Source organism: Delphinapterus leucas, chromosome 6 (genome assembly GCF_059928025.1).
Source record: "Delphinapterus leucas isolate spDelLeu-1000000601 "Yukka" chromosome 6, BTC_Dleu_Yukka2, whole genome shotgun sequence".
NCBI classification, from domain to species: domain Eukaryota; kingdom Metazoa; phylum Chordata; class Mammalia; order Artiodactyla; family Monodontidae; genus Delphinapterus; species Delphinapterus leucas.
The window spans coordinates 94,478,197-94,495,154 of record NC_143134.1 but is presented as its reverse complement, the minus strand read 5'-3'; the positions used below and the strand labels follow the sequence as shown (position 1 = coordinate 94,495,154).

The 16,958-nt window shown below is 38.5% G+C and overlaps 1 protein-coding gene across 1 annotated transcript; it reads left to right on the top strand.

The window, feature by feature from the left end:
• The first annotated feature begins 94 nt into the window (after positions 1-94).
• On the top strand, positions 95-6,206 carry MRPL50 (mitochondrial ribosomal protein L50). Its single transcript, XM_022600195.2, has 2 exons — positions 95-219; positions 5,402-6,206. The coding sequence occupies exons 1-2, from the start codon at positions 128-130 to the stop codon at positions 5,787-5,789; spliced, it is 480 nt and encodes a 159-aa protein (XP_022455903.1). The 5' UTR covers positions 95-127; the 3' UTR covers positions 5,790-6,206.
• Positions 6,207-16,958: the final 10,752 nt, after the last annotated feature.

Below are 16,958 nucleotides of genomic sequence, written 5' to 3'. Positions count from 1 at the left end.
GAGCCGCTGGTGAGTCTTAACCTAGGAAAAAAGGGAACACTTGCCACTAAGCTTACATTTGATTGGCTGATCTTGCTGCGTCACTGCCGGCTGGGGGCGGAGCTCTGTCCTGAAGCTCTCATGGAACATGGCGGGTCTCTGGGTGTGCGGCGTTGCCAGAAGAAGCTTCACGTGGATAGTCTCAGGGGCGCCACGCAGAGATTTTTGGTCTCGATTCAGGTAAAGTGGAAGGTTAGACCGTGGGTCATGCTAACGGAAAGTAAGGAGAGAAACTGAGAAGGATGAACTAAGACGGGACCCTGGTCCTGCGCCACCAGGGAAGGGGCAGGAAAGTGAGTTAGTGTTCTGAGCTCAGAAGCTTCAGCGCCGGTTTCCGCGAACGGTGGGGTCCCGTCACTTCTTTTGGCGTCAGTTTACTCATCTTAGAACCGAAATACCACCCCCTTACCCTTCCACTTCACTCGTTAATTTATTGAGTAAACCGTACTGCCGTGTGTCCCAGAGTGTAGTGTGGTGTCGGGAAACAAGTGACTCATTTGGGACGAGCAGCCCAGGAACATGAATGTGAAAGTACTCGATGAACTAAATTCATTTGCGGGGTATATTTCTTCACAAGCAAGATTCAGAGATGAAGTGCAGTCTCCTCATTTTGTTCGTTCATTGATTCACTCAGCAAATGGTTTTTAGACAGGTGTCCTGGCCCAGTATTTCTCTAAGTAGGATACAGCAGCGGAAACAAAATCCCTTCTCAAAGCGTAAGTACTCTGGGCAAGAGAAAACTGAGGCCGCACAGAAAGGGAGTATTTTGCTAAAAGTCAGAAAGTAAGTTTATGACAGAGCTGGATCTGGAACCCAGGCCTCTTAACTCCCCATCTACTGCTTTTCCCACAATACCATGTGAAGTTTTGTAAAGGTAAGTCTATTTGACTCAGTGTTAGGACATCAAAATTTGTAGGAACCTTAGGGTTCCAATATATGCCCTCTTAGATTTCAAACAAAAACTCCTTCAATGCAAAAGGGTTTTTATCATCAGCTTATGCATTTATTAGCTTCCCCTCTATTTTGGTTAATATTTATTATTATCTCTCAAATCTCCTTCAAGTTTGTTTCGTTCGCTCATTCAACAAGTATTTCTAGAGTGTCTACTATATGCTGGGCATCTAGGTGTGAGGGGTACAGTTGTTAATAAGACAGACTAAATCTTTGTCTTCATAGAGCATATGTAATGGTGGAGGAAAAAATGCACAAATATAATTTCAGAAAGTGGTAAATTATGAAGAAAACTAGAGCACAGGCGTGTATCTTGGAGGTACTGCGGTTTGTTTTCAGACCACGGTAATAAAGTGAGGCTCTCAAAGCATGTTATACAAATTTTTTGGTTTCCCAGTGCACATAAAGTTATGCTTATACTGTACTGTAGTGTGTTTAATGTGCAATAGCATTATGTCTAAGAAAACAATATACATGCCTTAGTTAAAAAAAATACTTTATTGCTAAAAATGCTAACCATCATCTGAGCCTTCAGAGAGTCATAATCTTCTTGCTGGTGGAGGGTCTTGCCTTGATGTTGATGGCTGATGATAGTTCAGGGTGGTGGTTGCTGAAGGTTGGGGCGTCTTGCAATTTCTTAGTATAAGACAACAAAGTTGGCGGCATTGATTGACTCTTCCTTGAATGATGATTTTTCTGTAGCATGCAATTCTGTTTGATAGCATCTTACCCACAGTAGAACGTCTTTCAATATTGGAATCAATTCTCTCAAACTCTACGCCTTCTTTATCAACTAAGTTTTTGTAACGTTCTAAATCCTTTGTTGTCTTTTCAACAGTCGTCACGGTATCTTTAGCCCGAGTAGATTCCATCCCGAGAAACTATTTTCTTTGCGTATCCATAAGAAGCAACTCTTCGATGATGGGGTTTTATCATGAGATTTCAGCAATTCAGTTACATCTTTAGGGTCCACTTCTAATTCTAGTTCTCTTGCTATTTCTACTACATTTGCAATTACTTCTTCACTGATGTCTTAAACCCCTGAAAGTCATCCGCAAGGGTTAGAAACTTCCAAACTCCTGTTTATGTTGATATTTTACCTCTTCCCATGAATCACGGATATTTTTTTAACGAATATTCTTAACGGCTTCTAGAATGATGAATTATTTCCAGAAGGTCTTCAAATGACTTTGACCAGATCCATCAGAGGAATCGTTATCTATGGCAGCTGTAGCCTTACAAAATGTATTTCTGAAATAATAAGTCTTGAAAGTAAAAATTACTCCTTGCTCCGTGGACTGCAGAATGGATGTTGTGTTAGCACACATGAAAACAGCATTAATCTCGTACGTCTCCATCAGGGAGCTCTTGGGTGACCAGTTGCATTGTCAATGAGCAGTAATATTTTGAAAGGAATCTTTTTTTCTGAGCAGTAGGTCTCAACGGTGGGCTTCAAATATACAGTAAACCATGTTGTAAACAGATGTACTGTCTTCCAGGCTTTGTTGTTCCATTTATAGAGCACAAGCAGAGTAGATTTAGCATAATTCTTAATGGCCTTAGCATTTTTAGAATGGTAAATGAGCATTGGTTTTAACTTCAGGTCACCAGCTACATGAGTTTCTAGCAAGAGTTAGCCTGTCCTTTGAAGCTTTGAAGCCAGGCATTGACTTCTCCTCTCTAGCTATGAAAGTCCTAGATGACATTTTCCAAAAGAAGCCTGTTTTGTCTACATGGAAAATCAGTCGTTTAGTGTAGCCACCTTCATTATCTTAGCTAGATTTTCTGGATAACTTGCTGCAACTTCTACTGGCTGCTTCACCCTGCACTTTTATGTTATGGGGACAGCTTCTTTCCTTAAGCCTCATGAACCAGACTCTGCTAGCGTCAGACTTTTCTTCTGCAGCTTCCTCACCTTTCTCAGCCTTCATAGAATTGAATAGAGTTGGGGCCTTGCTCTGGATTAGGCTTTGACTTAAGGGACTATTGTGGCTGGTTTGATCTTCTATCCAGACCTCTAAAACTTTCTCCACATCAGCAATAAGGCTGTTTTGCTTTGTTAACATTTGTGTGTTCACTAGAGTAACACTTTTAATTTCCTTCAAGAACTTTTTCATTGCATTCACAATTTGGCTAACTGTTTGGCCAAGAGGCCTAGCTTTCAGCCTATCTTGGCTTTCAACATGCCTTCCTCACTCAGCTTAATCATTCTAGCTTTTGATTTAAAGTAAAAGATGTGCAACTATTCCTTTCACTTGGACACTTATAGGCTGATAAAGCGTTACTAATTGGCATAATTTCAGTATTGTTGTGACTCAGAATAGGGAGGTCAAGGAGAGGGAGAGAGACCAGGTAACAACCAGTTGGGAGCAGTCAGAACACACACAACATTTATCAATCAAGTTTGTTGTCTGTATCAGCATGGTTTGTGACACCCCAAAACAGTTACAATAGTAAGTCAAAGATCATTGGTCATCACCATAACAAATATAATAATAACAAAAAAGTTTGAAGTATTGCATGAATTCCCAAAATGTGACAGACACGAAGTGAGCAAATGCTGTTGGAAAAATGGCGCCTGTAGACTGGATTGATGCAGGGTTGCCACAGACCTTAAGCTTTTAAAAAAACACAGTATCTGCGAAGTGCAATAAGATGAGGTATGCCGGTATAAGAGATTACTGAGATGAAAGGAATAGATTACATTTCATTATGATGAGATGTGACTGGAGTAGTTTGAGGAGAAAATGGGAGGTGAGGAAGTAGAGACTATAAGCATAGTCAACTCTTTTGGGAAGTTTTGTTATAAAGGAAGCTGGAGTGGAACATGGACTCTGGGGAGAATTTCCTTTAAAGATGGGAGATCCTACAGCATATTTGTGTGTCATGGGGATACTCTAGTAGATAGGGAGAAATTGGTAAAGAATTGATGCAGAAAGAGGGATAAATAGCTGGAAGAGTCTTTGAGTAGGCACAGAGGAATAGTGTTACAAACGATTTTCTTGACTAGACATTGTTCATTTCTGGTACCCTCCAATTTCTGTAGGGATGATCAATCCCAATCAGATGCCAACTCCATAGAAGACAGGAGTTAGTTTATGAACATAGAAGCACTGAAATAATGTGTCAAGACAGATACCTTCACATTGGCCCATGTACTCAGTACTAGTTACACAAGCAGTTTTAAAGGACCCCAAAATCAATAAACAGATCTCTGTTTTCAGGAGTTTATAATCTGGCACAGTGGTTCTTAACTGGGGACAGTTTTGCCCACCAGGGGACATTTGACCATGTCTTTTGGTTATTATGACTGGAGGACAGGAATGCTACTGGCATTTAGTGGGTAGAGGCCAGGGATGCTGCTGAGCAACCTGCAGTGAACAGGATAGCTTCCCACAGCAAAGAATTGTCCAAAATGTCAATAATGTTTGGGGTGAGAAACCCTGATCTAGTAAGAGAAGTAGAATGTAAATAAAATTAAAACTCAGGTATGATGCAGTATGCTCTGAGAGCAATATATAGTGCTCTGATATATGTGGAATCTTAAAAAAAGAAGGATACAGATGAACTTACTTACAAAGCAGAAATAGACCTACAGACATAGAAAACAAACTTATGCTTACCAAAGGAGAAAGTGAGGGAGAGGGATAAATTAGGAGGTTGGGATTAACATATACACCCTACTATATATAAAATAGGTAACAAGGATGTAATGTATAGCACAGGGAATTCTATTTTGTAATAACCTATAAGGAAAATCTGAAAGAGAATATATATATAAAACAATCACTGTACTGTACACTTGAAACTAACATGATGTTGTAAATCAATCATACTTCAATTTTAAAAAAGTACTATGAGAGATCAGAGAAGCTTACAGTTATACTTGATTGGCGAAATCGAGTAAAGCTTGAGAGAGAAGAGTTTTGTCCCAGGACTTAAAGGATAAATAAGATTTCTGCAAGTGGAGATGAAAGATAGTTATTTCAGATAGGATATAACTTGAGCTAACATGTGATATCAGGAAAGTGGGAAACAGAATGTAGTTTAGTTTGGGTAAGGCATAGAATGTATATAGGAGATTAGTGGGAGATGAGGTTAGAGAGGTAGATTGGGTTTGGATCTGGGAGGACCGGAAATCCCAGAGGATTTACCTTCTTCACCCATTCTTGGGAATTCTTATAGCATGTAAAATCTGAAATTAGTTTTTGTTTTCTCTTTGTGGCAGTTTAGTTCAACTATAAACTTCCAAGGGCAGGGGCCTATCTGACTCTTCTCTCAACACTGCCCAGAAGAGTAGTAAGTGTGCAGTATATTGATTTAGATTAATGGGCAAAATTAGGTCTTCTGTTGGTCAGCTTCTTTAATGCAGTGAACTAAAGATTCACATATTTGTTTTTGATCATTCCAGAAAAGAGAAACAGCCAGTGGTGGCTGAGACAGTAGAAGAGGTGAAGAAAGAACCTATTGTGGTGTGTCCACCCTTACGAAGCCGAACATACATACCACCCGAAGATCTCCACAGTCGTTTGGAATCTCATGTCAAAGAAGTTTTTGGTTCATCTGTTCCTAACAATTGGCAGGACATCTCCCTGGAAGATGTTCATCTGAAGTTCAGCTTCTTGGCACGTTTAGCTGATGACTTGGGCCATGCAGTGCCTAACTCCAGGCTTCACCAGATGTGCAGGGTCAGAGATGTTCTTGATTTCTATAATGTGCCTGTTCAGGATAGATCTAAATTTGATGAACTTATTGCCAGTAATCTGCCTCCCAATTTAAAAATCACTTGGGGTTACTGAGCAGTTTAAAGGAGGAACACGTTGAAATAATTTTTTTTCCACCTGAGAAGGGGGCTGCTTATCAGACATTTTGATACTTTACCATGTGGAATGCTGTCAGAACTGGTCTGTAAATCCACTTTTTTCTGTGGAAGGATGTATCGTCTCCCTTTTTTTTTAATCATCATGAATCGACAAATATTTTCTTTTCACATTTGCTGAAACTTTTTTTTTAATGGAACCAGGTCATTAATAATTTATGAAAATATATATTACATAACAAGGTAACATTTATAAAAGAAACAAAAATCTGTGTCCTGTATTATGAAAGTTGTTTCAGTATTCGCTTTACTGTATAAGTAAAAATAGTAGAAAATAATACTGTTCAATCTAGATTAATCTCTTGGAATTAAAGTAGATTTCTTAGTGTGTTTGTAATTTTTTTAATGTGAAATTTGCTTTTCTGCCTTGTCATTTTCTTAATTTAAGTATTATAAATGAAAAAGTTAGAATATGTGTTATTTTGGTAAAAGAACAGATTCTATACCTAAATGAATATTCTCTTCAAAGGAGATGGTGTTTATTTCAAACCCTTTTTCTTTTCTGTAACTTTTAAAAAGTGGCCTTGAGTACTTATGAGTATCCACTAGGGTGATAAGTCTGCAGACTTTCATGTACTTAATTTGTGGAAATTACTCAAATAGTGAGCTAACCAGATGATTCTGAATGATAAAAAATGAGAAAGTGATAAAATTAGGAATTATTCTTTTTCAGACTTTAGATATGACTAGAGAGTAATGACACCAGAAGAAGGAATTGCTTATATTTTATCTTGACTACAGATAATTCTGAAAGAAAAGTGGTAGGTTTTAAACAAAGGAAATTGTATTTATTTTCTTTTCTAGGGTGACTCCTTTGAAGAGGGAAGAAATTAGTTGGATATATAAATTCTGGTATGTTTATTAGAAAAATAAGTTACAGTATGGTCATGCCCTATAAATGTCATCAGTGGACAATTAGATTTTCAATAACCTCTACATTGAAGAACTTCAGAAGTACCTGGAATGTCAAAGTGTTTGGAGCCCTGGAACTTAAACATTAGAGCTGTTTATCCCTTCTGCTTCTATGTGAAATGGGTTCAGCCTGGAAACATTTGAATTTTATATACAGGATTTGATTATCTGGTTTCCCACACAACTTTTACTTCTAATCTGGAGACACAGAAAAATGTGCAAAGGGCAAGGTGGAAGTAAGAGATGATGAGGGCAGTGTGGAAAAGCACTTGGTTTCATGTGGAGAGCTGCAAAGCCAGCATTCATGTAAATGTTAGGGCCAAAGAAATTACTCCTTCATAACCTGGAGCAGTTTCTCAAAATTTAATGTGCTTATGAATCACTTGGGATCTTTTTAAAATGCAGATTCTGATTCTGTAGGTCAAAAGTGGGTCCTGAAATTGTCTATAAAGCCCCTAGGTTATTCTGATGATGTTTTGAGTACCATGACCCTAGAAGCTAGTATTGAGGTGGGAGACAAGTACTGCCCCCTGCAACCGCAGTCCTGGAACGTTTAGCTGGTAGGGAAGGTAAACTGCACATTCATCAATAACTCTAGAGGGCATCACTGGTTTACAGCCCAATATAATATATCAGAATAATGACCTATAGTTTTCCTGGAAAGATTAAATTAGGTTTGCTAACTTGTTTCCTGAGATAACTAAAAACATATAAAAGGTTTACTTTTTAAAAAATTAAATGATTACTATATAAAAGTGTTAGCAGTTTTACTCTGTTGGGCCGTTGAACTCAGTGTGTATGCTTACATAAAAACTAATAAAATAGAGATTCAGGGTTAGTAGAATGGATGGTCTTACACAAACAGTGCTAAATAACAAAGATTCAACTGATTAATTAGAAGATTCTAATTGGCTTTATTAAATGATTCATGAATCAGGCAGCATCCCCTCCAGCAATGGAGAGCTGCTCTGTTGAGCTTCAGAAAAGGAAAGGTTTTTAAAGGCAGAGAGGAAGCAGAAAAAAGGAAATTACTAGCAAAAATGCATTGTTTTAGGCAAGATCACCCTCTTTAAGGGGAATGGATAGGGTCTATCAGTGGATTAGCGCTGACCAGGAAATTCCAGATTGGCTGATTAAAGGTCACACTCCTGGGGAAGGTCAAGTCTATGATGAGGTTAGATATTGCCTGGGTTTGCTGCCCTGTGGCTTAGCACAAATGACTTCATTTTGGGTTTGTCTCCTTTTTAACAGTATATATTTCAAGCAGCATAAAAGAAACTTCTCCCTCTCTTCTTTTTAATTTTAACGTGTCATTTATAAAAGTAGCACTTTTTTTTAGAAAATTGGGAAAGAGAAAAAATACCTTTTCCATCCACCAGATAATCACCTAACATTCTTGTATATTAACAAATGAAAACAAGTATTTTAAAATTTGCTATGACATCCTGTCCTGTGACCCCTTCACACCATGAGTATTTCTATTCATCTTTAAATAGTCTTAAGAATAATAGATTTGATTAATAGCATATTATTCCATAAATGCATGTTACATAATTATTCAACCGATATTCTATTACTGGATTTTAAATTGTTGCCACTTTTTTGCTTTTATGTTATTTTTTAATTTGGCTTTTCTAGTTTTTTGAGTGTTGGTGTGCCATAAAACGCCTTCCTACTCAGAAGTCATTCCACTTTGTCTTTTTTTAAAACTTAATTTTTTTTCTTGTTACACTTGTTTTTAATTACACACATACAATGTACAAGTTAATTGTAGAAACATTGGAAAACACAGATAACCAAAATTTAAAAAGACTTTCACATGGTGATAATAATTATTGACACCTAAAATATGTATTTTTACAAAAGTGGTTTTGTATAATACAATACATATTGATTTATCACTTCTCTCTTAAAATATGTATTTGTTCTGTTAATAAGTATATTTCTCCAGAGTCATTTTGAATTACTGCTTGATTCTTCATTGAAAGATACATGCTATTTAATTCATCCTGAACATACAGATTGGTTCTATGTTTTGCACATACAAACAATACTCCAGTGAACCCCACCTTGTACGTATACTTTTTTTTTAATGTCTTTATTGGAGTATAATTGCTTTACGATGATGTGTTAGTTTCTGCTTTATAACAAAGGGAATCAGTTATACATATGTTCCCATATCTCTTCCCTCTTCCGTCTCTCTCCCTCCCACCCTCCTTATCCCACCCCTCTAGGTGGTCACAAAGCACTGAGCTGATCTCCTTGTGCTATGCAGCTGCTTCCCACTAGCTATCTATTTTACTTTTGGTAGTGTATATATGTCCATGACGCTCTCTCACTTTGTCACAGCTTACCGTTTCCACTCCCCATATCCTCAAGTACATTCTCCACTAGATCTGTGTTTTTATTCCCGTCTTGCCTGTAGGTTCTTCATGACTTTTTTTTTAGATTCCATATATATGTGTTAGCATACGGTATTTGTTTTTCTCTTTCTGACTTACTTCACTTGGTATGATAGACTCTAGGTCCATCCATCTCACTACAGATGACTCAATTTCATTTCTTTTCATGGCTGAGTAATATTCCATTGTATATATGTGCCACATCTTTATCCATTCATCTGTTGATGGACACTTAGTTTGCTTCCATGTCCTGGCTATTGTAAATAGAGCTGCAGTGAACATTTTGGTACATGACTTTTTTGAATTACAGTTTTCTCAGAGTATATGCCCAGTAGTGAGATTGCTGGGTCATATGGCAGTTCTATTTTTAGTTTTTTAAGGAACCTCTATACTGTTCTCCTTAGTGGCTGTATCAATTTACATTCCCACTAACAGTGCAAGAGGGTTCCCTTTCCTCCACACCCTCTCCAGCATTTATTATTTGTAGAGTTTTTGATGATGGCTATTCTGACCGGTGTGAGATGATATCTCATTGTAGTTTTGATTTGCATTTCTCTAATGATTAATGATGTTGAGCATTTTTTCATGTGTTTGTTGGCAGACTGTATATGTTCTTTGGAGAAATGTCTATTTAGTTCTTCTGCCCATTTTTGAGTTGGGTTCTTTGTTTACTTGATATTGAGCTTCATGAGCTGCTTGTAAATTTTGGAGATTAATCCTTTGTCACTTGCTTCATTTGCAAATATTTTCTCTCATTCTGAGGGTTGTCTTTTTGTCTGGTTTATGGTTTCCTTTGCTGTGCAAAAGCTTTTAAGTTTCATTAGGTCCCATTTGTTTATTTTTGTTTTTCTTTCCATTTCTCTAGGAGGTGGGTAAAAAAGGATCTTGCTGTGGTTTATGTCACAGAGTGTTCTGCCTATGTTTTCCTCTAAGAGTTTGATAGTGTCTGGCCTTACATATAGGTCTTTAATCCATTTTGAGTTTATTTTTATGTATGGTGTTAGGGAGTGTTCTAATTTCATACTTTTACATGTATCTGTCCAGTTTTAGCAGCACCACTTATTGAAGAGGCTGTCTTTTCTGCACTGTATATTCTTGCCTCCTTTATCAAAGTAAGGGGACCATATATGCGTGGGTTTCTCTCTGGGCTTTCTATCCTGTTCCTTTGATCTATATTTCTGTTTTTGTGCCAGTACCATACTGTCTTGATTACTGTAGCTTTGTAGTATAGTCTGAAGTTAGGGTGCCTGATTCCTCCAGCTCCGTTTTTCTTTCTCAAGATTCCTTTGGCTATTTGGGGGCCTTTCGTGTTTCCATACAAATTGTGAAATTTTTTGTTCTAGTTCTGTGAAAAATGCCAGTGGTAGTGTGATAGGGATTGCATTGAATCTGTAGATTGCTTTGGATAGTAGAGTCATTTTTACAATGTTGATTCTTCCAATTCAAGAACATGGTATATCTCTCCATCTATTTGTATCATCCTTAATTTCTTTCATCAGTGTCTTATAATTTTCTGCATACAAGTCTTTTGTCTCCTTAGGTAGGTTTATTCCTAGATATTTTATTCTCTTTGATGCAATGGTAATTGGGAGTGTTAATTTCACTTTCAGATTTTTCATCATTAGTGTATAGGAATGCTAGAGATTTCTGTGCATTAATTTTGTATCCTGCTACTTTACCAAATTCATTGATTAGCTCTAGTAGTTTTCTGGTAGCACCTTTAGGATTCTCTATGAATAGTGTCATGTCATCTGGAAATAGTGGCAGCTTTACTTCTTTTCCAATTTGGATTCCTTTTATTTCTTTTTCTTCTCTGATTGCTGTGGCTAAAACTTCCAAAACTATGTTGAATAATAGTGGTGAGAGTGGGCAACCTTGTCTTGTTTCTGATCTTAGTGGAAATGGTTTCAGTTTTTCACCATTGAGGACGATGTTGGCCCTGGGTTTGTCATATATGGCCTTTATTATGTTGAGGAAAGTTCCCTCTATGCCTACTTTCTGGAGGGTTTTAATCACAAATGGGTGTTGAATTTTGTCAAAAGCTTTCTCTGCATCTATTGAGATGATCATATGGTTTTTCTCCTTCAGTTTGTTAATATGGTGTATCACATTGCTTGATTTGCGTATATTGAAGAATCCTTGCATTCCTGGCATAAACCCCACTTGATCATGGTGTATGATCCTTTTAATGTGCTGTTAGATTCTGTTTGCTAGTATTTTGTTGAGGATTTTTGCATCTATGTTCATCAGTGATATTGGCCTGTAGTTTTCTTTCTTTGTGACATCTTTGTCTGGTTTTGGTATCAGGGTGATGGTGGCCTCATAGAATGAGTTTGTGAGTGTTCCTCCCTCTGCTATATTTTGGAAGAGTTTGAGAAGAATAGGTGTTAGCTCTTCTCTAAATGTTTGATAGAATTCGCTTGTGAAGCCATCTGGTCCTGGGCTTTTGTTTGTTGGAAGATTTTTAATCACAGTTTCAATTTGAGTGCTTGTGATTGGTCTGTTCATATTTTCTATTTCTTCCTCGTTTAGTCTCAGAAGATTGTGCATTTCTAAGAATTGGTACATTTCTTCCAGGTAGTCCATTTTATTGGCATAGAGTTGCTTGTAGTAATCTCTCATGATCCTTTGTATTTCTGCAGTGTCAGTTGTTACTTCTCCTTTTTCACTTCTACTTCTTTTGATTTGAATCTTCCCCCTTTTTTCTTGATGAGTCTGGCTAGTGGTTTATCAATTTTGTTTATCTTCTCAAAGAACCAGCTTTTAGTTTTATTGATCTTTGCTATTGTTTCCTTCATTTCTTTTTCATTTATTTCTGATCTGATCTTTATCATTTCCTTGCTTCTGCTAACTTTGGGGTTTTTTTGTTCTTCTTTCTCTGATTGCTTTAGGTGTAAGGTTAGATTGTTTATTTGAGATGTTTCTTGTTTCTTAAGGTAGGATTGTATTGCTATAAACTTCCTTCTTAGAACTGCTTCTGCTGCATCCCATAGGTTTGGGGTTGTCGTGTTTTCATTGTCATTTGTTTCTAGGTACTTTTTGATTTCCTCTTTGATTTCTTCAGTGATCTGTTAGTTATTAAGTAGTGTATTGTTCAGCCTCCATGTGTTTGTATTTTTTACAGTTTTTTTGCTGTAATTGATATCTAGTCTCGTAGTGTTGTGGTCGGAAAAGATACGTGATACGATTTCAGTTTTCTTAAAATTACCAAGGCTTGATTTGTGACCCAAGATATGATCTATCCTGGAGAATGTTCCATGAGCACTTGAGAAGAATGTGTATTCTGTTGTTTTTGGATGGAATGTCGTATAAATATCAATTAAGTCCATCTTGTTTAATGTATCATTTAAAGCTTGTGTTTCCTTATTTATTTTCATTTTGGTTGATCTGTCCATTGGTGGAAGTGGGGTGTTAAAGTCCCCTACTATGATTGTGATACTGTCGATTTCCCCTGTTATGGCTTTTAGTATTTGCCTTATGTATTGAAGTGCTCCTATGTTGGGTGCATAAATATTTACAATTGTTATCTCTTCTTCTTGGATTGATCTGTTGATCATTATGTAGTGTCCTTGTTTGTCTCTTGTAATAGTCTTTACTTTAAATTCTATTTTGTCTGATATGAGAATTGCTACTCCAGCTTTCTTTTGATTTCCATTTGCATGGAATATCTTTTTCCATCCCCTCACTTTCAGTCTGTGTGTGTCCCTAGGTCTGAAGTTGGTCTCTTGTAGACAGCGTATATACGGGTCTTGTTTTTGTATCCTTTCAGCCAGTCTGTCTTTTCGTTGGAGCATTTAATTCATTTACATTTAAGGTAATTATCGATATGTATGTTCCTATTCCCATTTTCTTAATTGTTTTGGGTTTGTTATTGTAGGTCTTTTCCTTCTCTTGTGTTTCCTGCCTAGAGAAGTTCCTTTAGCATTTGTTGTAAAGCTGGTTTGGTGGTGCTGAATTCTCTCAGCGTTTGCTTCTCTGTAAAGGTTTTAATTTCTCCATCAAATCTGAATGAGATCCTTGCTGGGTAGAGTAATCTTGGTTGTAGGTTTTTCCCCTTCATCACTTTAAATATGTCCTGCCATTCCCTTCTGGCTTGCAGAGTTTCTGCTGAAAGATCAGTTGTTAAGCTTATGGGGATTCCCTTGTGTGTCATTTGTTGTTTTTTCCTTGCTGCTTTTAATATGTTTTCTTTGTATTTAATTTTTGATAGTTTCATTAATATGTGCCTTGGTTTGTTTCTCCTTGCGTTTATCCTGTATGGGACTCTCTGTGCTTCCTGGACTTGATTAACTATTTCCTTTCCCATATTAGGGAAGTTTTCAACTATAATCTCTTCAAATATTTTATCAGTCCCTTTCTTTTTCTCTTCTTCTTATGGGACCCCTATAATTCGAATGTTGGTGTGTTTAATGTAGTCCCAGAGGTCTCTGAGACTCTCCTCAATTCTTTTCATTCGTTTTTCTTTATTCTGCTCTGCAGTAGTTATTTCCACTATTTTATCTTCCAGGTCACTTATCCGTTCTGCCTCAGTTATTCTGCTATTGATCCCTTCTAGAGGATTTTTAATTTCATTTATTGTGTTGTTCATCATTGCTTGTTTCCTCTTTAGTTCTTCTAGGTCCTTGTTGAACGTTTCTTGTATTTGTTTTATTCTATTTCCAGGATTTTGGATCATCTATATTATCATTATTCTGAATTCTTTTTCATGTAGACTGCCTATTTCCTCTTCATTTGTTAGGTTTGGTGGGTTTTTACCTTGCTCCTTCATCTGCTGTGTGTTTTTCTGTCTTCTCATTTTGCTTAACTTACTGTGTTTGGGGTCTCCTTTTCGCAGGCTGCAGGTTTGTAGTTCCTGTTATTTTTGGTGTCTGTCCCTAGTGGGTAAGGTTGGTTCAGTGTGTTGTGTAGGCTTCCTGGTGCAGGGGACTAGTGCCTGTGTTCTGGTGGATGAGGCTGGATCTTGTTTTTCTTTTGGGCAGGTCCACGTCTGGTGGTGTGTTTTGGGGTGTCTGTGGCCTTATGATTTTAGGCAGCCTCTGTGCTAATGGATGGGATTGTGTTCCTGTCTTGCTAGTTGTTTGGCATAGGGTGTCCAGCACTGTAGCTTGCTGGTCGTTGAGTGAAGTTGGGTCTTGGCGTTGCGATGGAGATCTCTGGGAGATTTTCGCTGTTTGATAGTACGTGGATCTGGGAGGTCTCTTGTGGATCAGTGTCGTGAGCTTGGCTCTGCCACCTCAGAGGCACAGCCCTGATGCCTGGCTGGAGCACCAAGATCCTTTCATCCACACAGCTCAATAAAAGGGAGAAAAGAAAGAAGATAAAATAAAGTAAAATAAAATAATTAAAATAAATATTAAGAAAAAATTTTCTTAAAGTAAACAAAACAAACAAAAAAACGGACAGACAGAACCCTAGGACAAATGGTAAAAGCAAAGCTATACAGACAAAATCACACAGAAAAGCATACAGATACAGACTCAGAAAAGGAGAAAAATGGAAAATATATATATATACCTTTGCTCCCAAAGTCCACCTCCTCAATTTGGGGTGATTCGTTGTCTCTTCAGGTATTCCACAGATGCCAGGTACATCAAGTTGATGGTGGAGATTTAATCCGCTGCTCCTGAGGGTGCTGGGAGAAATTTCCCTTTCTCTTCTTTGTTAGCACAGCTCCCGGGGTTCAGCTTTGGACTTGGCCCCGCCTCTGCGTGTAGGTCGCCTGCGGGCGTCTGATCTTCGCTCAGACAGGTCAGGGTTAAAGGAGCAGCTGATTTGGAGGCTCTGGCTCACTCAGGCCTGGGGAAGGGAGGGGTCCGGATACGGGGCGAGCCTGCGGCGGCAGAGGCTGGCATGACGTTGCACCAGCCTGAGGCGCGCCGTGTGTTCTCCTGGAGAAGTTGTCCCTGGATCACGGGACCCTGGCAGTGGTGGGCTGCACAGGCTCCCCGGAAGGGAGGTGTGGATAGTGATCTGTGCTCGCACACAGGCTTCTTGGTGGCGGCAGCAGCAGCCTTAGCGTCTCATGCCCGTCTCTGGGGTTAGCCGAGGCTCGCGCCCGTCTCTGGAGCTCCTTTAAGCAGCGCTCTTAATCCCCTCTCCTCGCGCACCAGGAAGCAAAGAGGGAAGAAGAAGTCTCCTGTCTCTTCGGCAGTTCCAGACTTTTTCCCGGACTCCCTCCCGGCCAGCTGTGGTGCACTAGCCCCCTTCAGGCTGTGTTCACGCCGCCAACCCCAGTCCTCTACCTGTGATCTGACCGAAGCCCGAGCCTCAGCTCCCAGCCCCGCCCGTCCCGGCGGGTGAGCAGACAGGCCTCTCGGGCTGGTGAGTGCTGGTCGGCACCGATCCTCTGTGCGGGAATCTCTCCGCTTTGTGCTCCGCACCCCTGTTGCTGTGCTCTCCTCCGTGGCTCCGAAGCTTCCCCACTCCGCCACCCACAGTCTCCACCCGCGAAGGGGCTTCCTAGTGTGTGGAAACCTTTCCTCCTTCACAGCTCCCTCCGACTGGTGCAGGTCCCGTCCCTATTCTTTTGTCTCTGTTTATTCCTTTTTCTTTTGCCCTACCCAGGTACGTGGGGAGTTTCTTGCCTTTTGGGAAGTCTGAGGTCTTCTGCCAGCGTTCAGTAGGTGTTCTGTAGGAGCTGTTCCACATGTAGATGTATTTCTGATGTATTTGTGGAGAGGAAGGTGATCTCCGCATCTTACTCTTCCACCGTCTTGAAGCTCCTCCCACTGTAAATATCTTGACCCTAAACCTAGGAATGGCCAACTTAGTCCTGCTTCTTTGATTTGTAATCCCATTACTATGTGTTTTGTGCATCCTACAGTATAAAGTGACAGGTACCTTTAACTCAGTCATATCTGCATGCATGAAATAAATCTTATCTACAATTACTTTCATTTTAATTAGGTTGTTTCGCAGTGCAAAGGTCCTAAAGGTTTTACTTGAATGGTTTATGAATTCAGAAGTAGTCAGTAAAGTTAACTTCTGATTCCATAGAATTCCAGTGTTAATCTTAGTTGTACAGGAGCAGACTGCAGCTGCCATCAAATTTCTGCTTCCTTCTATCATGGAATATCAAGTTCTAAATATTTAACACTGATGCAACACTAATAATACACTATTCATATCCCTATTTCAACAATGTCCCAGTAATGAGCTCCATAGCAATTTCACCCCCTGATCCAGGATCTATTCCTGGTTCATGCTTTACATTTTGTTATCATGTCTCCTTAATCTTTACTTGAAACAATTTTTTAGTAAATTTTATTTTGTAAGGAATGTATTCATGTCATCTAAGTTGTCAGATTAGTTGGCATAAAGTTGTTATAATCTCATTTTCCTTTTAATGTCTGCTGTGATCTGCAATGATAAGCCATCTTTCATTTTTGGTATTTGTTATTTGTATTCTCTCTTGTTTTTAATTTGACCAGTCTAGCTTGAAGTTGAACCAATTTTTGTCTTTGTTAATTTTTTTCTATTGTTTATTTCATTGGTATGTGCTGTTATTAGTTCCTTCTACTTACTTTGAGTTTACTTTCTTCTTTTCCTAGCTTCTTAAGGTAAAGCCTTAGGCCATTTAAGACCTGCTTTCCTAATATAACTATTAAAACAATAAACTTCCCTTTTTAGCTTTAACTTTATCCTCAAATTTTTTATATTGTACTTCCATTATTATTCAGTTTGAAGTATTTTCTATTTCTGATGTTGTTTCTTCCTTGACCCATGAATTATTAGAAGTGTGTTTAATTTTCAAACATTTAGGGATTTTCTAGATA

Excerpts from the sequence above, each read along its gene's own strand:
- MRPL50 (XM_022600195.2), top strand. The coding sequence starts at position 128 with ATGGCGGGTCTCTGGGTGTGCGGCGTTGCCAGAAGAAGCTTCACGTGG. Across the intron at positions 220-5,401 it reads GATTTTTGGTCTCGATTCAG|AAAAGAGAAACAGCCAGTGG; the intron begins GTAAAGTGGAAG and ends TGATCATTCCAG.